Source organism: Onychostruthus taczanowskii, unplaced genomic scaffold (genome assembly GCF_017590055.1).
Source record: "Onychostruthus taczanowskii isolate IOZ18803 unplaced genomic scaffold, ASM1759005v1 scaffold98, whole genome shotgun sequence".
Lineage (NCBI taxonomy): Eukaryota > Metazoa > Chordata > Aves > Passeriformes > Passeridae > Onychostruthus > Onychostruthus taczanowskii.
Genome location: NW_024507879.1, coordinates 1,965,084 through 1,988,898, shown reverse-complemented (window position 1 = coordinate 1,988,898; position 23,815 = coordinate 1,965,084). Strand labels below are relative to the sequence as shown.

General features: G+C 53.7%; 2 protein-coding genes across 2 annotated transcripts in view; one reads left to right on the top strand and one right to left on the bottom strand.

Moving 5' to 3' along the window:
• Nucleotides 1–23,815, top strand: part of CDH23 (cadherin related 23) — a 177,989-nt gene that overhangs the window by 122,466 nt on the left and 31,708 nt on the right. Inside the window, exons 19-36 of the mRNA XM_041427243.1 lie at nt 304–416; nt 2,253–2,360; nt 4,059–4,248; nt 5,036–5,181; nt 5,507–5,726; nt 6,526–6,678; nt 7,666–7,779; nt 8,973–9,121; nt 16,260–16,320; nt 17,183–17,331; nt 18,313–18,448; nt 18,634–19,022; nt 19,115–19,216; nt 19,756–19,758; nt 20,558–20,707; nt 21,411–21,539; nt 21,658–21,786; nt 22,752–22,979. Coding sequence (XP_041283177.1) covers nt 304–416; nt 2,253–2,360; nt 4,059–4,248; nt 5,036–5,181; nt 5,507–5,726; nt 6,526–6,678; nt 7,666–7,779; nt 8,973–9,121; nt 16,260–16,320; nt 17,183–17,331; nt 18,313–18,448; nt 18,634–19,022; nt 19,115–19,216; nt 19,756–19,758; nt 20,558–20,707; nt 21,411–21,539; nt 21,658–21,786; nt 22,752–22,979 — 2,669 coding nt within the window. The remainder of the gene's footprint in view (nt 1–303; nt 417–2,252; nt 2,361–4,058; nt 4,249–5,035; nt 5,182–5,506; nt 5,727–6,525; nt 6,679–7,665; nt 7,780–8,972; nt 9,122–16,259; nt 16,321–17,182; nt 17,332–18,312; nt 18,449–18,633; nt 19,023–19,114; nt 19,217–19,755; nt 19,759–20,557; nt 20,708–21,410; nt 21,540–21,657; nt 21,787–22,751; nt 22,980–23,815) is intronic.
• On the bottom strand, nt 10,810–14,300 carry CUNH10orf105 (chromosome unknown C10orf105 homolog). Its single transcript, XM_041427205.1, has 3 exons — nt 14,250–14,300; nt 13,960–14,053; nt 10,810–11,210 (listed from the first exon to the last, which is right to left on the bottom strand). Exons 1-3 carry the CDS (start codon nt 14,298–14,300, stop codon nt 10,810–10,812), a joined length of 546 nt encoding a protein of 181 aa, XP_041283139.1.

Below are 23,815 nucleotides of genomic sequence, written 5' to 3'. Positions count from 1 at the left end.
TCCCCACCCTTCCCTCCTCTCCCCCAGTCACCCTGCTTAAGAGTCCCACAATTTAAGAGATTCACCAGATTTCAGGCACCACCATTTGCTCAGTCAGCCTGAGAGCTTCAGCAGAGGCATCCGTGGAAACTCAGCTCCTCATCCTGAGGAAAGGCTTGGCTGTGAAGGTTCCTGTTAGTTCAGGAGCTACCTGATCCAAAAAAAAAGCTGCTTTTGGATCCAAAAAAAGAGCCCATTCGTGGACAGTCCTGACCTTGGTTTTAACTGTTTATTTTTTAAACTTATCATCTCCTGTGGCTGCAGGAGAAATCACCACAACATCTTTGCTGGACCGGGAGGCCAAATCCGAGTACATCCTCATTGTCCGGGCAGTGGATGGAGGCGTGGGGCACCATCAGAAGACAGGCATTGCTATGGTGAGTGTGGGAACAATTCCCATCTCCTTGAGCCACTGGTGCCCACCTGGGACTGTGGAGAGCTGTAGTGTTTCATTTTCGCTGTGGGAAGAGCATACAATGGTTCCTGCCCTCCACTCCATCCCTGCTGTGGCTCCCAAAATGACTGTCCAGGTGGTGTAGACCTTGAAACCAGCTTGCTTTTCTGGAAAACCACTCACACTGGAGCCACTTGACTTACCAGAGCCTGTGGATGTGGTAATGAGTCCTGTTTCACCTGCAGCACGCTCCCTTTGTTCGGCTCCCTTTGTTCCTCTTGAGAACTCGGAGAGCCCGCAGGTACACGTGATTGTTCCTTAGTCTGTTCACATGCTGCCTGGGTTAAGGGTTTCCAGCAGTCTGGAATGCCTGTGCTCCTGGGAAGGTTCTGGTGGAGCTGCACGTTGAAGCCTTGTGCTTTGCCTTGCCCTTTTCAGGCCTCAGGGAACCCCATTTTTGGCAAAGCCAGCAGGAAATATCTGGAGATCAAAAGCCAAGAATCCAACCTTGATGGACTTGATGATCTTAAAGGTCTTTTCCAACCTTAACTATTCCATGATTCTCTCTCTCACTGCTCATGGCGTCACATTTCTTTGGACATTTATTCATCTGGATGCTCCTGCTCCTGGGATGCTCTGTTGGGTTGCAGGAGAGTTGTCCCACAGAACACAGGGGGATGCAGGAAAATGTGTGGTTGTGCTGAGGAATAGCCCTAAAATAATTGTCCCTCCTGCCGAGGGCCATCAGGAGGTCTGTGGTAGGAGACTGGAAGCTCCCTATGGAACCTCCCAGAGACATGTGATAGCCTTGGCTGGGCACCAGCATGGACTGTGGAGTGCTGAGATCTCCTCTGGGGCTCCAGATGGGATTGTGTTCTCCTGATAGCTTTGTTAAAAGGCAAAACAAGGGGGGGAAAGATGCCTCTTGATCCCTAAAAAGTTAAAGAATATTAAAACTCAGTGAGACTAGGGCAGCAGAGTAAGTTTGTCTGCTGGGATATACACCTGGCACTCAAAATAATCATTTTTGATAGGGAATAAAGGTCCATTCGGGGCCTTGCAAGGTCCTCAGGTGATGTAAAGCACATGAGCTGCTCAGAGTAGGGGTGGGTCAGCAGTCTTCCCCAGGGACCACCGTGGTGCCTTGGCTTGTCCCTGGAGACTGTGGCGTCCACAGTGGCCTCTTCTACCACGGGGTGGCACCAGCAGCTCATGGAGCTGGTGTGACAGCGGGACACAGCCGAATGGGAGCACAGCAGATCCCAGGAAAAGCTCCACTAGGAACTGCTGAGGGATGGGGGCTGCCAGGGGCTCCTCTTGGGGTTTTTTTTTTGTTGCTTTTTACCAGCCACTCGGATTTTTCCTTCCTTTCCTGCCACATTCCCACTGCATCCTTTCCCCCACTGATTTTCATCCCCTTTGCAGTGAAGGAGATGTTTGAAGACACACCTTGTGCCCTGTGGTTGTCCTTAACCATGATAAATCCACAGGAACAAAACCCAGTTCACCTATGCCAAGGAGCCTTGGCTGCAAAGTTGCAGGATGTTGATTTTTTTGCAGGTGTTCCCTCCAGAGGGTGAACAGAGCATCACAAAACCATAGAATAATTCAGGTTGGAAAAGGTCTCTAAGAGGATCAGGTCCAGCCATTCCCTCGGCTCTGCACTAACCCATGTCCCCAAGTGCCACAACTATTAAATCCCCTGAGGGATGGTGACCCTGCCACAGCCTGAAACACGTGTTGGGTACATCCAGGGGACATTCCTCGCCTCAAGAACCCGTGCCTCCTGCAGCAGCTCTGCTTCCTTGCTCTCTCACAGGTGAACATCACACTGCTGGACATCAATGACAACTACCCCACCTGGAAGGACGAGCCATACTTCATTAACCTGGTGGAAATGACCCCCCCCAACTCGGATGTCACCACGGTACGTGTGAGGCAGGGTGATGGCTGTCCCCAAGGTCTGGCTGGAGCAGGGGGTCACCTCCAAACGGGTGTCACCAGTGTCACCTTCAGCCCAGCGCCATCTTGCAGAATTCCATTTAAAAGCTTACTCCTGAGCCTCCCCGTTGCTGACCATCCCCTGTGTTTCTTCTCCCTCCCTGGGATATTTTTTTTTCCTCTCCAAATTGTGTGGATTTTGGCCAAATCCTCCTTTTCTTAGCCTCGCCTGCGACCTCCTTCAAGGACCTCTCTGAGAGACTTTGATTTACAGCCTTTCAAGTCCCTCTGGCGAAATAAAAGAGGAGAAGAGGGGGAGGCTTCTATTCCATCACGCCGAGAGAAAAATGACGGGAACAAAATGGAAAATAAATGAGGGAAAAGTGAAGAGAATCCACAAAATCATATAAGAAGGAAGGCTGCAAAAAAAAGAAAAAAAAAAAAAAAAGGGATTTTTTTAAGGGGGAGAAGGGTCTGGCAGTGCTGCCCGAGCCAGAGCACAGTGGTTTTCTCTCCTTCAGCCCTGCTGCTCAGTGCCAGCTTGAAGTCATCTTGCCTTTGACAACCCAATTAGTTGCTGGGAAAATAATTATTTTGTCACCGATCCGATGTAAATTCAGCTGCGGGACGAGCAGCGGGAGCTGAGGAAGTTATGAGGCCGGTGAAATTGGGGTGTTTTTAAATGTAAATGTCCCCTGTAATTAAAAAGGTCACAGGGAGAGCAATAAAGCACAAAATATGTGGCGTGGAGGAGAACTCCACCAAGGAATTATTCCCAGCATTCCTGATGTGGCAGCACAAGTTCCTCAGTGTGCCTCTTTGTCCCATTTATTTTATTTTTCCAAAAGGTCCTCATTTTTTAGCTCTTTTTATTCAAAAGGAAGAAAATTCAGTTTGATTGCTGCGCATTTTTATCTTGTCATGCCATTACCTCCTGTGCTCACAGGCCAATTTTGGGGAGATTTAACACCACAGCAGAGGTCTCGAGGGTGCAAAATCCCTGCAAATGTCATGAAAACACAGAGCTGGATGGAGGAAGAACTTCTTGCTGCTGGTGGTGCAGGGAGGCCAAGCTTGACAGCAGCAAATCTCCACAGGGACTCCCCATGGGAGTGAATTCCCAGCACTCTCCTGCGTCACATTAATATTTTCTGGAAAAATCCCTTTGCCCAGGATTTTTCTCCTGGGAAACTGAGAAGCCTCAGAGGAAAAAAGGAAAACAATACTATTTCATTTGCTTCTCCTGTGTTTTGCTGCTTTGGAATGTGTTTGGAGATTGTTTATCCAACAAGTGATTGTTTAACTAGTTTCATGTGAATTATTTTGACTCATTGGCCAGTCAGGGCCGGGCTGTGTCAGGACTCTGGAGAGAGAGTCACAAGTTTTCATTATTATCTTTTTAGCCTTCTGTAAGTATCCTTTCTGTATTCTTTAGTATAGTATAGTATAGTATTCTTTACCTCTGATTATACAATATCATAAATACTGACCTCTGATGATATAGTATCATAAATACTCACCTCTGATAATATAGTATCATAAATACTCACCTCTGATAATATAGTATCATAAATAATAAATTAGCCTTCCAAAAACATGAACTCAAATTCTTCATTCCTCCCTGCCACAAGGGCACCCCACAAATACAGCACTCCTGTAATTTTGTGCTGTTGCCCCACGGCAGGTGGTGGCTGTGGACCCGGACCTGGGGGAGAACGGCACGGTGGTGTACAGCATCCGGCCTCCCAACAAGTTCTACAGCCTCAACAGCACCACGGGCAAGATCCGCACCTCGGGCGTGCTGCTGGACCGGGAGAATCCCAACGCCCAGGAGGCCCAGCTCATGCGCAGGATCGTGGTGTCCGTCACCGACTGTGAGCTTCCATCCCACACTGATCATTTTCACTGCTGAGCTGAACCTTCCCCAGCCTGATTTTGCCTTTCTGGCAAAGTCTCTTTTGTTTTCTTCTCTCCTGTGTTGAGCGGCAGTGTTTCTGAGGTCAGAAAATGGGAGTAGCTTTGAACCTGCTGCTAAAACAAACTAGAAATGTCTCAGAATGTGAGCGCAGTCATTCATGTAGCAGCTCTGAGAATGAGCCTGAGAGGCAGGAACTCTCCCTCCCCTTCAGCCCTGCTCCATTGGCATGCCAGAAAATCAATTGAGCAGGTGAGGGAAACAGAGCTGATGGGTTTTTCTCTGGAAATATTGCCGTAGGGAAACTTTTCATAGGAAAAAAGATAGATATACAGAGATAATTCTTACTTTTCAGGACAAAGGGGAATGGTTTTAAACCAAAAGAGGAGAGATTGAGATGTTGGGAGGAAATTCTTCACTGAGAAGGTGGTGGAACAGGATGCCCAGAGAAGCTGTGCCTGCTCTAACCCTGGAATTGTCCCAGGACAGATTGGATGGGGCTTGGTCTAGTGGAAGGTGTCCCTGCCCATGGCAGAGGGTTGGAATTAGATTATCTGTAAGGCCCCTTCTAAGCCAAACCATTCTGGAATTCTAACTGTCCATTTGTGGCAGATGATCCATGACAAATCAGGGCCATCCTCCATCCTGCACTGCTGTCTGTATAGCGGGTGAGGGCTCCTTTTTAGGGGAAAGGGGTGGAAGCAGCTCAAGCATTAACCTTGAGACCCCATTCCTGTCCTCCACAGGTGGGAGGCCACCCCTGAGAGCCACCAGCAGTGCCACAGTTTTTGTCAACCTGCTGGACCTGAACGACAATGACCCCACTTTCCAAAACCTGCCCTTTGTTGCTGAGATTGCCGAGGGCCTCCCCGCGGGCTCCTCTGTCTTCCAGGTGAGCCTGTCCCACTGCTGCCATTCCTCACACTGGGAGCTGCTGCCATGCCTTCTGCAAAGCAGGCTACCAACACATCCTCTCCCTTCCCTGCATCTTCTCCAGCTCCTCCATCCTCTCCATCTCCTTCTCTTTGCCATCCTCTAGCAGTGGAACAGGGGGATGCAGAAGGGGTTGTGCGTCTTCACTCCATGGGCTCACTCCGGGTAGGGAGGACCCTCCCAAGGCCATTTCATCCCTGCATCCCCGGAGCCAAAGGCACTCAGGATTTCTGTACATGTCTTCCATGGCTGGGAGATGATGATCAGGGTGCTCTCCCCACCAGGTCGTGGCCATTGACCTGGACGAGGGCCCCAACGGGAAGGTGTCGTACCGCATGCAGGTGGGGATGCCCCGCATGGATTTCCTCATCAACAGCACCAGCGGGCTGGTCACCTCCACGGCCGTGCTGGACAGGGAGAGGATCCCCGAGTACTTCCTGAGGGTGGTGGCCAGCGACGCCGGCGCGCCCGCCAAGAGCTCCACCAGCACCCTCACTGTCAAAGGTGGGTGCAGCAAAACCCCACGGTGACAAGGACATCTCACTGGGGGAAATGCAGTTTCTGTAGGAGGCTCACTGAGGCCTGGAAGCAGAATCAGGTCTGGCTTTGTGCATAGGGATGGCTCCGTCCCCACGGGCTCTGTGTCTGCTATCAACACCCTGCAGAGATAGGGAAAACGTGGCATTTCTGGCAGGGCCCCCAAATCCTCTGCTTTTTCCTCCATTCCCCCATCCCCAGTGCTGCTTTTTTCTTTTGCTTCAGCATGTGATTCCCATCAGCTGCGTGCCTGGACAGCCCACGCAATCCCAGTTCAGAGCTGGAGCCTTATTGCAAGGCCTGCCTTTAATTTAATGCCTTGCTGTTTACTGGCTCCGTGCAAGTCTGGTGCTGAAAAAGGATAAGCGTCATCTGGAAATAAACTGACCCTGGATTGTCCTCAGGCCTGAGTTTGGGAAAGAAGTTTCTGGTCTCTGCCATGCCCAGGAAATACTGAGCTTACATTTAAGCCCCAGATTTTCCTTTGAATGGGGATGGAAACAGGCTTGGTGAAAATAGTAACTTGAATTTCAGTGATGTAATGGCTTTTTTTGGCTGTGAGGAGGGTGATCTGTGTGTATCAGAGGCAACCAAATGCAGCCTACAGCCACTCTGCAGGCACCCCCACTGCACAAATGGCAGGGAGGGTCAGGCAGAGCATTCCCTGGGATGCTGAGAGCAGCAGGCAGGAGGTTTGGGAGCCCAGCCTGGCATCTGCAGGAGGGCCAGCCCTGGCAGCACACTCAGCTCTGCTCTCCGTTTTCAGTTCTGGACGTGAATGATGAGAACCCCACCTTCTTCCCCGCCGTCTACAACGTGTCCCTGCCCGAGAACGTGGCCCGGGATTTCAAAGTGGTGCGGCTCAACTGCACAGATGCCGACATCGGGCTGAACGCTGAGCTCAGCTACTTCATCACAGGTGTGAGCCCCATGCCAGTAGGGCAACTCGGGTTGCAGGAAGGCACGGGCTGCCCCAGACCTCGGCCAGGGTGTTCTGCACTTCAGCGCTGCCTTTCCCAGCCCCTCCAATCCTTGTCCGGCATCGCCCTCTGCTGAACAGCCCCGCTCGGCTCCCGGCCACGCTGACCACTCTGCTGACCCTAGAAAAGCGTGAGGATGAGCAGAACACGGCTAGGGAGCAAGGGCTGGGGTGGCTTTCATCAGTGTTTATGGTTGGAAGGCATAAATGGAATTTCGGGGCATTTTTGGGCAGGTGGGATTGGGTGGGCAGCAGTGCCGCCCAGGCAGTGTCCAGCTCATTCCACAGCTGCAGCATCTGCAGCAGGAGGCTGGGGAATCCCCTGGCCATGGTTTGTCTTGCAAACTGCACACCGAGCCCTCAGGAAGAGGGTAAAAACAAAAGTGTCACCACCAGAGAGTCACTTTTCCCACAACAGCAGCCTGCTTTTCTCTCCACAGGTGAAACAGGGTGTGCTGTCCCACAGGTACCACAGCTCACACGCAAAGTTACCCCAGTTTGCTTCAAAGCAGTCAGGAAATGATCCAGCTTTTCGCACAGCCATTGGATTTTTCCTGTGCTGTGAGGCAGAGGGAAGGTGCTCTGCCAGGGACAAGATACAAAACCAACCTTGCACAGCTGGGCTGACCCTGTGCCCAGGCCACAGAATCCAAGGAAATGGCCTCAAGTTGCACCAGGGAAGGTTCAGATTACATACTGGGAGAAATTTCTTCACTGAAAGGGTAGCCAGGCATTGGGACAGGCTGTCCAGGGAAGCAGTGGATGCTTCATCCCTGGAGGTGTTAAAGGGCAGGTTGGACAGGGCTTGGAGCAGCCTGGTCTAGGAGGTGTCCCTGCCCACGGTGAGGTGTTGGAACAAGATGACCTTTAAGGTTCCTCCAAACCCAACCCATTCCAAGTTTCTGTTCTGCTTGTGCTTTGCTGCAGGTGGGAACCAGGATGGCAAATTCAGCGTCGGCTTCAGGGACGGGGTGGTCAGGACAGTCGTGAGTCTGGACAGGGAGACCGTGGCATCCTACACACTGATCCTGGAGGCCATTGGTAAGGATTTCCCAGGGATCCCACTGCCACACAGCCACATGTGGTGGCCATGCATATGTCAAGCTCCCTGGCAGGTGTGTCAGAAGGGCAGCAACCTCTCTCTACAAATCAGAGTCTGGTCCTGGATGCTAACATTATACAGCCCATGTGAATTAATGTGTCCCACTTCCATCATGACTTTTGCAGAGGGTGTATTCTCCTCTCAGGTTTGCCCAGCCCCAGGGCTCTCCCTTTCACCTGAGGAAGGCAGGCCCACTGTTCCTGAGAGGCTCCACACTGTCCAGGACAGCCCTCTACCCAAAAATGCCAAGGCCACAGCATCGTTGCCCTGCTGCCATGCCAGCCCTTGGCTCTGTGGCTGCTGATTAACCCTGAGCCACCTGGCACGGGCAGAGGGTCCATGTGCCAAACTCAGCTTGGCTGTCATCCCCAGAGCTTTATAATGATGCGCCTGTTCACAAATGACTTGGATGTCCCTTTTGAGAGAAGAAGTGAGTGGCCTGGACAGAAATGTTGGGGGCACAGCATTGCAGGTGCCACAGGGGCTGCAGCAGGGATGCTGCTCTGCCTGGGCACACAGGACTGCATCCCAAGGGGCAAAAGGTCTGTTGTGCCCCTCCCATGGGGTCACACTGCCTGTGTTTTCCCAGATCCCACAGGCCCCCAGCTGGGTGGGTTTAGTGCTCCCTGCAAATCAGGCATGGTGAAAAATCCAACCCCAATCCATGCTTCCCAGTGCCTCATTCTTCCTGGCAAATCCAAGAGCTGTGCTGACATGTCCTTGTCTACTGAACGTCAACCCATCCTGGTGCTCTTTGACTGTGGGCTGAGCTGCAGCTATGGGAAGTTCATCAGGCTGCCTTCATCTCCCAAATCCCTGGCCTCCAGCAGTCCCTTCACTTGGTGTATGGAATAGCAAATCCTCTCTAATGAGCAGTTGCATTTCTATCCTCACTGGGCTCCATTGCAGAGCTTGGGGGCGGTTTGACTTTTCCTTTTTCTTTCAAAATAGCATGGTGGTTTTGCAAAAACCACAACAATAGAAAGGGGGGGAAACCCTAAAAAATTCGTGGTTCAGTGTGGGATTTGAAATGTTTTCATTTAGAAATCTTGATCCTGTTATTTCAGCAGCCATGGGCTGAGCACGCAAAGAGATGAGTGAACCTCCCTCCCTTCCCTTTCTGTCCCTACAGACAACGGCCCCACCGGGAACCGGCGCACCGGGACTGCCACCGTGTACGTGACTGTCCTGGATGTCAACGACAACAGACCCATCTTCCTGCAGAGCAGCTATGAAGTCAGTGTCCCCGAGGACATCCCAGCTGCCAGCAGCATAGTGCAGGCACGTGGCTCTTCCCCTGGGGTGGGAGGTGGGAGTCCCCCACTCACTGTGCCCTGACCATGAGCTGCTGGAAGCCCAGGGCAGGGATTTTTCTCTCCATGTCTGTTCCTTTGGGCAGGGTGAGATGTGTTCTTGCTCATACACTCCTCTGCTAGCCCAGGCTGTGAGTGCCAGGGAGAAGGCAGCAAAGAGCAAGAGAAAATTAAGAAACTCGCCCCATTTCTGCAGGGGGTGAGAGGAGAAGAGCCAAGCCCTGTGCTGGCGGGGCCACTTTGGCTACATCCCTGCTTTCTCCCTCCTTCCAAACAGAGATCTCCGTGGGGAGGGAGAAGAGTGCCTGCAAAGAGATGCTCAGAGAGAGGGAAAACCCTTGGAGAGGGAGAAAAGCATTTGGACTTTGCTTTCATTTTTGTTCCTCTTTGAGGGAGCGGTGGGCAGAGCTGAATGGCTCAGTGAGCACGGGATGAATGCGGGCATTCACACAGGCTTCCAGCATCCCTTCAAACCCTGGGCTCTTCTGGAGCAGGCACCAAAGGCTCTTTGCAGAGGGCCCTGGGAAGGCTCCTCCTGCCTTCAATACCTCTGCCGGCACAGGGAAAGGGACAGCTTTGTCCCTGGCTGTGGCAGGCAGGATGAGTCACCGGCAGAGAAGAAAGGAGCCTTTTGCCTCCTGCAACAAAGGTTTGCTGGGAGCCGTGTGTCTGCTCTGGGCAGCCAGTCCCCAAGGGATCCTGTGGCTCCTCATCACCTGGTGTTCCATGGCACGGTGTGCCTGGTGTCTCTGGGATCAGTCTGCAGTCCCAGGATGGAGGTGTGTCCCTGCACAGGACTCCTAAAATTGAGCCACAAATTGAGTGGCAAACTGGAGAAATGGAGGGAACTCGAGTCTGACTGGCGACAAAGCGCCTTTTCTTAGAACCCGCTTCCCAGAAGAGGGGGATGCCCCTGGAAGTCCATGGCAAAAGAGAGGAAGTAATTGGGGGGAAGTTGTTTTTCCACAGAACAACATGGGAGAGAAACAGAAATGAGCCATCACCCGGCTTTAGTTTAATTTACACCTTCAGTGTGAACCATTTGTACAGAAGGTCCCTCCCCTCAAATGCATCCCCACATCCCCAGGGCAGCACGAGAGTTTCTGAACGTTTCCCCATCCCTTTCTCCCAAAATCAGGCAGACCAGAGCCAGAGAGCAGGAATGGGAATGCATTGACCACAGCAACTCACAGCTCATGGAGGGGGGTGACAGGGACCAGGCAGCATGGGGGAGCACGAACCTCCCTCCACCTGCTCCAGAGCACAGCTCAGGGGAAAACCTCCCTGAGGATTGCTTTCTGTGGAGCAGGTTTGCCCTGGGCTGCCTCTCTTCACGTAGCCAGGTTGCTCCCACTCTCTTCCAGGCTGTTTGTTCAGGTGGAGCACAACTTGCACAATGTTTTCCAAAAGAAATGAAGCAGCAGGATTTTTTTTTTTTGCCTGCCCGGTGGTAGCTGCGTGTGGGCGTAGTTTGGATGCCTCCACCTTCCCTGGCAGGAAGCAGTAACCTGGAAAGCATTTGGGAACCTGACATTGCAAAATTTCCTGCCACCTCACAGACCCTGGAAATTACTTGCTCAAAGGGTCTTTACTCAGGATACCAAGGGATGCTTGAAAAGGGAGCCAAAAAGCTTGGGAAAGAGGAGCAGGGCAAGATCACATTTTGGTGGACTCCATAATGTCCCAGTCCTGGCTGCTGGAGAAGCTCCTGGGACAGGCCAGCGGGCTCTGGGACAGCAGCTGGCTCCTCCTGAAGCTGCTGATGGAGGCCCTCAGGGAGCCCAGACGCTTCCAGAGCCTCAGCTGGGGCTCACTGGCATCCACGGGGTGGTGGGGCAGGCACTCCTGGGGGCTGGAGAAGGACTGGCCCAGTGCTGCTGGCTTGCAGAGGGTGACAAAGGTGAGGAGGGTGGCCAGCACCAGGAAGATGCAGACGAGCCCAACGATGATGGGCAGCCAGTCTGTCACCTCAGGGGATGTGGCACTGGGTGGCACTGGCTCCAGAAGCCCAGGGAGAGGTGTGGTGGGAGAGGTGCCATTGCCAGAGCTCATCTTCCCTGCAAGGTGACACAGAAAAGAGGCACAGGTGATTACCACGTGGAATCTGGACAGACAGCCACCCTCTGGTTAAACTGATGGATTCTTGCCATGCCTTGATGTCCAAGATTCTCCCAGCCATGTTTTCAGTGGCACAGGGGGACAGGGGGTGTCCATCTGCTTTGCCAGGAGGCAAAGCACAGAGGTGGGGCTTACATTTGCAAAGTACCACTCTGAAATGAAGTGCAAAACTGCCTGGCAAAGAAATCTGCCTCTATTTATGGCCTCTGGCAGGACACTTTCAGGGAGCACACACACATTACATGAAGATTTTCTGGAAGAGATAAATATCCATGTACCACAGAGAGCTCAAAATCATCCCCCCAAGCTGCTGAGGTTTGGTTCTCCTCTGTTCCCAGAAATGCAGGTTTGTTGAATTGGGGGTTTTGTGATTATTCTCCCAAAGAATGGTCTCCCAAAGAGTATTTGTGATTATTGGCATTTGGGGGGTTTGTGATTATTCTCCCAAAGAAATTGGATAGTTGGTTGGGCCTGTGCCCTGACAAGTTCCCATCAAGCTGTGGTATTGTGCTAGCACTGTCTTTATTATTTTGCCAGGGTGAAGAGTAACACCCTCACCTTAGTCATGCCAAAAATCCTCGTGCCAGGCATTTTCTGACCTGCTTCCAGGCTCAGACATGTCACAGGTGATACAAACCAGCTTCCCAAAGTGCCAGCAGTGTTAGCTCTTGCCTAACACCTGGTGGAGACTGTCCTCTCCTTTCCCCAGCAGGTCAGATCCTCCCAAGAGCATTTTGCACCCTTTTTTGCTCACATGCCCACCCCCAGCCCCAGACAGGCTGTGCCAGAGGCTGGCATCTCTCCAGCTGGAGATGAGGAGATGAGGGCTGGGGAAATCCTGTTTGTGCCAACCCTATGCAATGCCCTGTGTGCTGGAGGTAAAGCTTTATTATGCTGACTTCCCTGTGGAGATGTGGGAGAGCTGTCTGACTGGTCTGTGGCTGGGCAGTCTCCTGCTAAACTGGGATTTGGATTGAGCCAGTTTAAAGCCAAGATCTTAGGAGGGGAAAGGCAGGGCTGCAGGGGCTGCCAGGGTCTCTGGGTCTGCTCTTGCAGCCACCATCCCAAAGTGACACAGGTGTGTGTAAGGCAGCAGCCAAACACTCCCCATAAAACATTCCAAAAAGCGGAGAGAAGGCATCAGTGGCATGGTTTTATTCATTAAGGGTGTATCAGCCTGCTCAGAGCTTGGGGGTCTTTGGGGAGATGATGCTGTTTCCATGGGTCAGGGCCAGGTCTGTGCCTGGAAAATGGAAAATGCAAAAACCAATGGGTCAGTGTTTGAGAGGGTGAATCCCTGTGTGTATTGCAGGCAGTCCCAGGGATGGAGCTCTGGTCACCTCCTCCACAGTGATGTTTGCACCTCTCTTCACCCCAAATGTATTTTTTTATCCTTAACCAGCTCCATCCCTTCCCCTCAGCTTTGGGAACAGAGCAGCAATCCCAAGGACTCTCTGCTGCAGGAACAGGCTCCTCTGTGCTGCCCAGGGCAGGAGAGCCAGCAGGCAGGGCTGCAGTGTGTCCCACACCACAGGCAGCCTGAATCAAGGTTTCCACGGCTACCTTAAAGCTGGCATTTACCGACTGCATGTGGTGACCTTACATTGTTCCTTAAGAGCCAGCCAGGAGGCATGGACAATTCCTTCAGGCTCTTTAATTCCTTCAGGCTGGTTTTGCTCCCTTGCTCATGAGTTTGTCTTTTAAATTCACTTGACAGTGTTGCATAGAAACCCATCAGGAGGGATCACACTGATGTTTTCCCAGGCTTCTTCAGCCATGCCCTAGTTCTCCTCACACCCAGCTCAGATGGCAGAGCTTGCATGGCATTGCCCCTTCCTAGCACCACCGTCCCACCCAGGCTCCATATTCTTCACCCTGCTGGGTTAAAAGAGCTTTTCCTGCCCTGGAAATCCTCCCCAGAGGTTCATCCCTGCCTGATCAGCTCCAAATCTGACACATCCCCATGAGCACTCAGGCTGCAGCACTGGCCACGAGGCAGATGAGGATCAGAGGGGGGAAAAGAGAAATTGCAAAAGGTAAAATGCCCCTGAGAAAGGTGGAAAGGTAGGAAAAAAGAATGATTCTCATGCCTGAGCAGCAGAGAGGGTTCTCCTGCCCAGCACCAGGCACTGCTCCCTGGCCTGGCCCAGCTGCCTAGTTTGGCAGTTTTTCCATCTGCTCTCCCTCCCTTTCCTCAAGCTCCTGCAAAGAAAAGCCTGTTTTCAGGCACTGCCCGTGACACAGCTCCCATGAAAAGCAGCTCTCATTCCCCTGCCCGGCTTGCTTAGCAACACTTTTCCTGGAGCTCCCCAACTTTTCCCAGTGCACTGAATCTTTCCAGGGGCTGGCAGGAGGAGGTGATGCTGGGCAGGACCAAACCCGCGGCTGCCTGACCCTCCTGCTGGGGTCCCCAGGGCTGTGAGTGATGCTGCTCCCCAGCAGCCTCGCTGTTACACGGCAGAGTTGCCCCCACAGGACATTCCCCCTCTCCCATCACCGGGAGAGACTCGGCTGGGAAGGGAGGAGGGATGCCTGACCCCGTGCCCACCCCAAACTTTGCACCCCCACCCCTTTTCAGCGCTTTCCCCAGGCTGAGGGCAGCAGCTCTGCAGCCGGGGGTCTGTCTCAGCCCAGGGGGTGACCTAAGGAGCTGGCAGTGGCTTTGCCGCGGGGATTTGGGCTCCCTACCTCTCACCAGCCGGCCGAGCCCGGGCTCTGCCTCTCGCACTCCCTCCTTGCCGCCTCTCCCACCGCGCTCTGCCGGCTGCCAGCCCCCTCCTCCCTTTGGGGAGGGTGGGACAGAGGTGGCGGCCGGGTGGGGACAGCCTGAGCCGGCAAAGCCGAGGGGCCCTGAGCCCCTTCCCGGCGCTGTGGTGCCCCGGAGCTGTGTCCTGCCGGAGCCGTGTCCCCTGCTGGGGTCGAGCCCCCCGGGATGCGTTTCCTACAGGATTTATCCCTGTAGGGTGAACGAATGGTACAGTCGTGGGCTCAGCCCCCGTGGTCGGAGGGCTGGCACCTGCGTTCCACATGCTTTCTCCCCATTTTCCCAGAAAATCGACTTTTTCCCCATTCTTTTATTGTCCCTCCTCATCCTCTTCTGACACTTTTCTCCCAGAGGGGGCTGTGACAGGCTGGCTGTGCCTGCAGCCCACCCTGTGGCAGAGGGATAAAAGAGGCTGGAGCTCAGCTTGGCTGCACCAGGTGCTTTCCACCTGCAGCAGAAAGAGCTTTTCTCCCACTGCTTGCCCTGCAGTGCCACTGTTTTCCCAAGTTTGGGACAGTTTGTCAAAGCCACCTTTCAGCAGGTAAAACCAGCAGCAGCCAAGCTTTCCTCAGGCTGTAGGATGGCAGGAGCACACCTTGCTTTAGTGCAAACTCCTGATTTTTAATAAAAAACAAGTGCCTGGGCTGACCCATAGCACCCAGTTTATGTAGCAAAGCTTCAGTTTCGGGATGAGCTGAGAAGAGGGGCTGTTTGCAAAGTGCAGTTGGCTCATCCTGAAATGGACTCTCCTGAGCACAGTGGGGCAAGGAATGGCACAAAAAGCTGAGAAGTTTTGCCTCCCATCCCTTTGTTTTTCCTGCTCTGGCTACATGATAGCTTTTCCCTGTGCCATGCCAAGGCAGCTGGTCTGCCTGGGCATCGCTTGCCTGCTGTTGTGGTGCCCATCCCATCCCATCCCATCCCATGGGACAGGAGACAGCCCAGCTCTGCCTCAGGGAGCCCAGCAGGTGAAAGAGCTGGTTTGGGAGGAAGAACTCCCCCCTGTGAAAGGAAGTTCTTGGTGGAGCATGGAATAATCCACTAGCAAGGTATAAACTGGTCTGGGACAGAGGAAAAGAGCATGTGTGGGCACAGGGGTGAGAAATCCAGATAGAGGTCAGTATTTTCCAAGTTTTCAGCTGACACAGGGGAAGGGAGCAAAGGCAGTTCAAGGTACCTCAAAACCACATTTCAGAGGAGCATCTCTGACTCCTGCAAGTTGTGCAGGGCTGGGGATGAAAGCCCTCGCTGTTCCCACTGCACGTACACCCTTTGCAGCAACATTTCCTTTTCTCTGCATAAATCTGGGTGTAAACCTTCCCAGGAAAAAGAAACTGCTGGGTAATATTGTAGGTAATATTGTGGGAAGAGGCAGAAGGTGCCTTGCAGAGGGGAGCAGGGAGAGAATAAAGGCTCAGGCATTCCCTGCATCCTCGCCCTGGTGATTTGTGAGTAGCCACTCTGCAGTCGAGATGTGGGTGCTTTTTGGGGGAGTGGGTTTTGCCAAGAAAAGATGCAGGGGCTCAGTGCCAGCTGGACTGGAAGCCCTGGCCCTGCTGGTCACTGCCAGGTCCCGCTTCCCAGCTGCTGACTGCTGGCTGGGGTTTAGGGAAAGCACTGCAGTCTTGTTCAGTGACACCAGAGGGGACCCGTGCCTTGGTTTTCCCAGGGCGGATGGCAGACTCGCTCCGTGCCGGGACTGTGCAGTGCAGCAGAGCCCAGGGCCGCTCCCACCCCTGCTCAGGGGCTCACAAGGACGCTCTGGGTTACATTCACATTGCCTTTGGCAGTTTTTTTGCGTGCTGCTGCTTGGGTGACTCACCAGGATGCCACGGGCTGCGTGCCCACCAGGCACGGGAGCAGCTCCCCCTGCCCAGCTCCAATCATCCCAGCAAGGCTCCATCCCTACTGGCAGTGCCGCTGGGACAAGCACAGGAATGCAGGGTAGGATTGAGGGAGGCACCTCCTCCAGCACACAGACCCTTGGGATTTGTGGTGTGATCCTGAGGCTGAGCTCCCACCTCAATCCAGCAGCCAAGGGCTCCTGAGCCCACTGTCCCTGCTGTTCAATGATGAGGGCAGGGTAACTTAATTTGCTTTGTATTTGGTAAGCTCCCCAGCTCAGGTGGAGGAGAAGGATGCCCAGCTTTGGCAGGGTAGGAGGACTCATCCTAGTCTGGAATTCTCTGCCCTTGACCTCTACTCCTCTGCTTTTCTCATGAAGGTGAAAGCCACGGATGCGGATGAAGGCATTAACGGGAGAGTGTGGTACAGGATTGTCAAGGGTAAGTCCAGGTGCCCCTTTGTGCACCAGGGAGTTTGTCCCAGGCTCTACCCTCAGGAGCCTCAGGAGGTTGAGCTTGCCATCCTTTTGCATTTTGGAGCCCACAGAACTATTTCTCTCCGTTTCTTCCTAAAGCAAAATTCAGCTTCAGGGCTCATTGCTGGGAAATGATTTGTCATGGATGGGCAGTTAGATAGAATCCTAAAATCACAGAAAGGTTTGAGTGGGAAGTGACCTTAAGGTTCACCTCATTCCAACCCCCTGCCATGGGCAGGGACACCTTCCACTACCCCAGCATGCTCCATGGTCTTAAACACTTCCAGGGATGGAGCAGGTACAGCTCCTCTGGGCAGCCTGTGCCAGGGCCTCACCACCCCCACAGGGAAGGATATCATTCCAATATCCCATCTTTCCCTGCCCTCTTCAGTCTGAAGACATTCCCACTGGTCCTGTCACTCCAGGCCCTCGTCCCAGGTCCCTCTCCAGCCCTCTTGGAGCCCCTGTAGGCACTGGAAGAGCCTCTAAGGTCTCCCCAGAGCCTTCTCATTCTCCAGGCTGAACAGCTCTCCCAGGCTGGATCCAGAGCAGAGTTCCTCGAGCCCTCAGAGCATCTTTGTGGCCTCCTATGGACTCACTCCAACACATCCACATTTTTCTTATTTGATGCAATTCTGTAGCTCCTCCTGGCCTGACCCAGGGCCAAACGCTGATGTAGCTGAATCTGATGTAGCCAGAGGAGATGAGGTTGAAATTTTGCTCAATAATCTCCCTCCAAAAGAGCCCCTCAGGGAAGGCTCAGTGTGCCACCAGGATGGGTGTGGAGGCAGCAGGCAACATCCCTCTCGTCTTTTCCCCATTTCCAGGAAACGAGCACAACCACTTCCGCATCAATCCCAGCACGGGGCTGGTAATGCGAGGAGTGCGGCACCTGGACAGGGAGCAGAACTCCTCCCACGTGCTGGAGGTGGAGGCCTACAACACGGAGCAGGGGCCCATGAGGAGCTCCGTGCGGGTAAGGACCTCGCAGCCCCCGCGGGCTGCACCGCAGAGCCGTGCGCGCCAAATGTTCACCGTGCTTGGTCCTTCCCGGCGCTTGCAGTTAGACAGGAAATTAGAAAGATCTGGCATGGAAAAGTCTCTGGGGGCTGCTCGTGGGTAGAGAAGAGCTTGTTGGTGGGGGGGATTGTTTGATTTTTCTTTTTTCCTGTGGTGTTTTGGTGCCGTTAAGCTGCTGAGTGGCGCAGCAGTCGCTCGGAGGGAGTCCTGCTCGCTCGGTGAGAGGCGGATGTGCTGCTGGGAAGCAAAGCTGAGCCTCAGCCTGTTGAAAACCGTGTGTCCTGGCCAGGCACTATTTAAATAATCCAGGACCCAGCGGTGACAGTCTTCAGCTGCGGCACAGCCGCTTCCCACGGTTCCCACAAACCCAGGCCTCCAGTTGCATCTATTCTTAGACCCAATGGTGGGGTGGGCTCTGGCTGAGTGTGAAGTGCCCCCAGCACCAGCAGCAAGCAGAAAACCAGGAGAAGGAAATGTGTTCCCTGGGGAAACAGCACTGAACTTGGAGCAAAAATTTCCCACCGAGTCTCCAGCATTTCTGTGTTGTGAGGTCTCCAGGGATTTGATCGGGTGATCCCAGAGGATGGAGGAATTGATGTACCCAGTGTACCTCCTCCCCAGCAGGGAAAGACTGACTCACTCCGACCCACAGGGCTTGTTTAAATCTGTGATGTTAAACTCTTTGTGTTCACTCTCCATACGTGGTGTTTGGAGAAGAGATTGTCACAGGATCATGGAATGGGTTGAGTTGGAAGAGATCTTAAATCTCCCCTAGTTCCAACCCCCCTGCCATTGCCAGGGACACCTCCACTAGCCCAGGTTGCTCTGAGCCCTGTCCATCCTGGTTTGAACACTGAAATATTTCTCCATGAGCACCATGAAGGGTTGGTTCCCCAAGCTCACCTGGTTCACACGTGGTTTCTCCGGGGCGTCCCAGGTGATCGTGTACGTGGAGGACGTCAACGACGAGGTGCCGGTGTTCACCCAGCGCCAGTACAACCGCCTGGGGCTGCGCGAGACGGCGGGAATCGGGACCTCGGTGGCAGTGGTCAGGGCCACCGACCGAGACACAGGTGGGAAGGGCAGGGGGGAAACACCCAGTGTGGGGGAGGGCAGTGAGATCAGCCACTGCGCGGATCCTGGCTTGGCTGGGCTGAAATCCCATGGGATGGGCTCTGCTGGAGGGAGGTGTCAGTGGTGCCTGCCTCTTTGGGGTGCTTGGTCCAGCCAGCACCTCCAGTTCCTGCTCCCTCCCCAGGGAACGGGGGTCTGGTGAGCTACAAAATCGTGTCGGGCGCGGAAGGGAAGTTCGAGATCGACGAGAGCACGGGCCTCATCACAACCATAGAGTACCTGGACTACGAGACCAAAACCAGCTACCTGATGAATGTCTCTGCCACGGACCAAGCGCCCCCCAACAACCAGGGCTTCTGCAGTGTGTATGTCAGCCTGCTGAACGAGCTGGACGAGGCCGTGCAGTTCTCCAACAGCAGCTACGAGGCCGTGATCATGGAGAACATCCCCCTGGGCTCCGAGGTGCTCCGCGTCCAGGCTCGCTCCATCGACAACCTCAACCAGATCACCTACAAGTTTGACCCCAACACCAACCCCCAAGCGCTCTCCCTCTTCAAAATCAATGGGATCACGGTAAGCAGCCACAGCATGGTCCCTCCTGGCCTGTCTGGGCACTGTGAGCTTTGGTTTTGGTGGCCAGCACAGCTGTTGCTCATGCTTGGCAGGGTGTGATCACGGTGAAAGGCCAGGTGGACCGAGAGAAAGGGGATTTCTACACCCTGACAGTGGTGGCTGATGATGGAGGACCGAAGATTGACTCCACAGTGGTCAGTAGCTTCTCCCAGCTTCCCCACCATCCACTGTCAACCTCAGACCACCTCCCTCTCCCAGGACAGCCTGTCCTAGCTGAGCTTTCTGCTCCAGCTTCCAGAGTCCAGAAACCCTGATTTGGCGGGAAACCTGCTAAAATAGTTTTGAAGGAGGTAAATTTAGGGGCCTTGAAATACTCCACAGTGGTTTGTGTTTCAGAGGGTTATATTTAGCAGTTTCACAGGCAGCCAGGCAGGGGTGATTTGCATTTCTCTGCTGGGTGCAGGGCCAGCCCATGGGTGCCAATGGCTCTGCTCTCCACACAGTGCTGTGCTCTTCTCTGAACCTCTCCCTGGGTGAGGGGCAGATATGCCGACCTCAGCTAGAAAAAAACAAAGGGATTCCCCAACATTGCCGCTTCCAAATCGCTGCAGAGGGGTACCCATGACCCCTGGCACTGCTGTGGTAGGATGCAGGGTTAACCCACACTTCCTCATCCCTTGCTAACTCCTCATTGTTTGTGTTCTCTGCTTCTCCCTCTGCTTTCCTCCAACAGAAGGTAAGCGTGCTGGAGACCAGAATCCCTCCCAGGGTCCGCACTGAGCTGCAAGGAGGGACTGCGGTGGAGGTCTCCAGCCCAGTCCCACCAGCACCAGCCTCTCTGCCACCCCCAGGACGTGGAGCAGCCCCGTGAGCCCTCCTGCTGCTGGCAAGCAGAATCCCAGCTCCCTGATCCGGCACTTGGGACAGCAGCTGCCGGATCTGCCACAGTAGCTGAATGAGCTCTCCCTGCTCCCGTCTCTCTGTTTTGAATCCAACAGCAACAATAACTGAATCACCCCAGGGCGCACAGCTCGCTCCCCAGCTTCCTCCCGGGATGTTGTCACATTCAGCCTGGCCGCACCTGGGAGCTTGGGGCACCCATAAATAAATCCCCGGGAACAGAAAGGCTCTTCCTCTCTCATTTCTGTGTTACCCCGCAGCACTTTTATTACAAACTCGATGAGAGCATTTCCTCTGCCTAATTGTGGCCAAGGTAGCCAGGTCCCCTTCGAGAATCTGATGCTCATTTGTCTTTTCCAGGAGGGAGCTCAGTCTCCTCCACACCCAGCTTGCCCTGGTTGAGTTAAACACACTCAGCTCTGCCTTCTTTGTGCCTGTTGAGCTTTAGAGTAAATCCTGCCTGACCCTGCTGCTGTGAGCATGGATGAAATCAGTGTTAGTGAAAAGTTCAGCAGGAAAGGGTCACTCTGTGGCAGCCCGAGTTCCTCTGTGCCCAGCTATCTGGAGGATAAAAACCAGAGGGTGGGCAGGGGTCTGTCTCCTGTCCATGCCCTGAGCCCCGTGCCCCCTCACAGGTGACCATCACAGTCCTGGATGAGAACGACAACAGCCCCCAGTTTGACATCACCTCTGACTCGTCTGTCAGCGTGGCCGAGGACAGCGCCGTGGGCAAGAGGGTGGCCCTGGTGCTGGCCCGAGATCCAGATGCAGGCAGGAACGGCCAGGTAGGGAGGGAGACATCTGGATGATGCTCTCAGGTGCATGGTGTGATTCCTGGGGGTTTCCTGTGCAGGGCCAGGGGTTGGACTCAGTGATCCTTTCCATCTTCTGTGAGGCTGTGTGCAGTGTTTCAGTGACACAGAAATCCCCTTGCCAGCATCCTCCCAACCCCTTCCCTCTGCATCCCTGTGTGAGCAAGCTCTGGTCATTAATGCCAGTAGTTTGGGGTGTTGTGGGCTAAGTACCAAGAGTCCTCAGGCAAGGCAGCAGGAGAGGTAAAGCATTGACCTTGGGCCGTCTGGGGCAAAGATTTCTGTGGGACGAGTGTCAAAAGGAGCCCTGCAATCTGAAAACCAGCTGTGGCCTCTGCTGCCATGGGGGCCAGCAACAAAGTCCTTGGCAGCCTGAGCAGGAAGCTCTCTGACATTTGTTATTGTCATTACCCTGCAGACAAGCACTAATGAGATCCCATCACCCTTAACAACAAAAATTGCTGGCAGCATGGGAGCTGCCAGGGGGGTTGGCCCTGTTTGCTTCGGGGTGGCTGCAATAAGCCAGCGCACCTGTGAATCCCACTACACTGGGCCTTTTCAAAAGCTGAGGCGTGTTGGGGGGATGCTGGATTTATTTTTGTAGGATCTCCTTCCCCTTCTTCCTCCTCAGCATCACTCTGCCTGCCCTGGTTTTCTTTCCCTGTGATGCTTCCAGGTGACTTTCTCGCTGACATCGGGGAATATCGGCCGTGCTTTTGAGATCCGTACCACCAACAACACCTACGGCGAGGTGTTTGTGGCGCGGCCGCTGGACCGGGAGCTGCTGGATCACTACACCTTACGGGTCAGCACCAAGCACCCCCTCACCCCTGGGCTTCTGCTTTGAGCACCGAGGCTGTTTGCTAGGAGCCATGAGCTTCAAAATAGCACTTTTTTCCTCGGAAATCAACCCCTGACTGCAGATCCAAGCATCAGATGGAGGTGTTCCACCCCGGAGGAAGGAGCACATTCTACGAGTGAACATCCTGGATGTCAATGACAACCCCCCTGTCATCGACAGCCCCTTTGGCTACAACGTGAGCGTGAGCGAGGTGAGCACCCAGCTCCTCTCCTTCCACCCTCCCAGGGTCAGGTCTGACCACAAGGCAGGTGGGGACAGCGGGGTGTCCCTTGCAAACCTCACCTTGGGTCATTTAAGCATTAGTGGCCCCGTGCAAACCTCATCTTTGGCCATTTGATGGTTGGCGTCCCCTTGCAAACCTCACCTTGGGTTATCTAAGGATCAGTGACCCCTTGCCATCCTCACCTTGGGCGATGTAAGGCTTGGTAACCCCTTGAAAGCCCCCACTGGTGATGTACTCCTCGTTTTGGGCTAGGAAAAAGCTCTATGAGCTCCTAAGGCTGCAGAGACCAGCCGGAAGGAGAAGTGGCTACACACCCATGGAAATGCCACCAAAGTGACACAAGAGTCGGTGCGGTGCAGAATAAGAATGGCTTTCAGGAAGCAGCTTAGCAAGGGCTAGATAATTAAGCAATAAAACACAATCAGGCATGAGAAAAGACAACTTATTTCCTGACAGTTTAATTCCTGGACTGAGGCAGGGGGGATTCTCAATTTGGTGATGAAAAATGAAATATGAGTAATAGCCAGTGCCACTTAGCTGTGAGGAACTGCTGCTCGTGATTTATAGCTTAGCATTAAGGATATTGCCCTGTTAAGGTTTTCTTATCTATTTAATACATGTTCAGAGCAGGTTGAAGAACAGAATTTCTGTTTTGATTTTCCCCATAATGGGACTATCCAAAAATAATTAGCTGAGCTCTGGGTCCATTACACGGCCTTCACCTTTGCACACACTGTGGGTTTTATGCTCTTCCAGGCTGTGCCAGACTAGATGAGACCTAATGTGCAGCTTTCTGCTGAGCTGCCGGGTGTTGGGGCAGCGAGTTTGGAGCCTCAAGCACATCAGTTCCCTCTCTATATTAGGATTGCATTGTTAATTAGGTATTCTATACGTGATGAGGCTGGTGGGATTTACGTCGCGTATCTCCGCAGAACGTCGGCGGCGGCACGGCGGTGGCCCAGGTGCGCGCCACCGACCGGGACATCGGCCTCAACAGTGTCCTCTCCTACTACATCACCCGTGGCAACGAGGACCTGACCTTCCGCATGGACCGCGTCACCGGCGAGATCGCCACCCGGCCCTCCCCGCCGGACCGCGAGCGCCAGAGCTTCTACAGCCTCGTGGTCACCGTGGAGGACGAGGGCAACCCCTCCCTGTCGGTGAGCCACCAAAATGGGCCTGTCTGGGGCAGGATGGGGCTGGGCAGCGCTGTGGGAGTGAGCTTGGCATTGAGTGTGGGGTGTGAAAGGGGAGAAATGCACAGGGTGTGGTGTTTCGGGGACTCGAGGTCTAAACCCGCTCTGCACAGATTTGGTTCGGTCTCCTTTGATGCCTGGTCGTGCAGGACCTTCCTTCACAGTTGTTCAGCAGGCCTCATCCCCCACCTCCAAATGCAAAAAAAATAGGAGCATCCCTGATATATGGGTCTCCTCGAGCTAGGTCTTATAAGCTCTTGGAGGTTTTATATCACACCCAAGATGGCTCAGCCACCTCAGATGGCATAAAATCAGCAGGATGGCTTCTGTGGCAGTGTTGGAAACAGAAAAGTTTTAATAAAAGGCAGAAAATCCAAGCCAGGGCAAGAGGTTCCTGTTACCACAAAAGCAATTAGTTTCTTTGTTCTCTTCTTTTTCTAGTAAATTGCTTAGGTGGGACTTTTTGGCTCCTGTCCAATTGGCTATCCTTAAGTTTGGGGTGAAGTCCCCAAGGCCCTGTGAGATGTCTTTTCTGGGCATTTTTCCATTTTTAGGAGACAGAGGATAATTTTGTCACTCTGTCAACAGGGGGCACATTCCTACACATCCCTATGGGGCGGTGTGCTGGCTGCTGCTGCCCTGCTCACCGCGTGCTGGGTCTGGAAGGGCTCCAGGCATTGCCCACCCATCTCAGCACTGGGAGCAGCAGCTCACCACAGTTCCATTCACCATTAACATGCATGTCTGCTGTGGTCCTTGTGAGTGAGAAGAGCTCTGCTAATTTTGATGAGGGCCTGGAG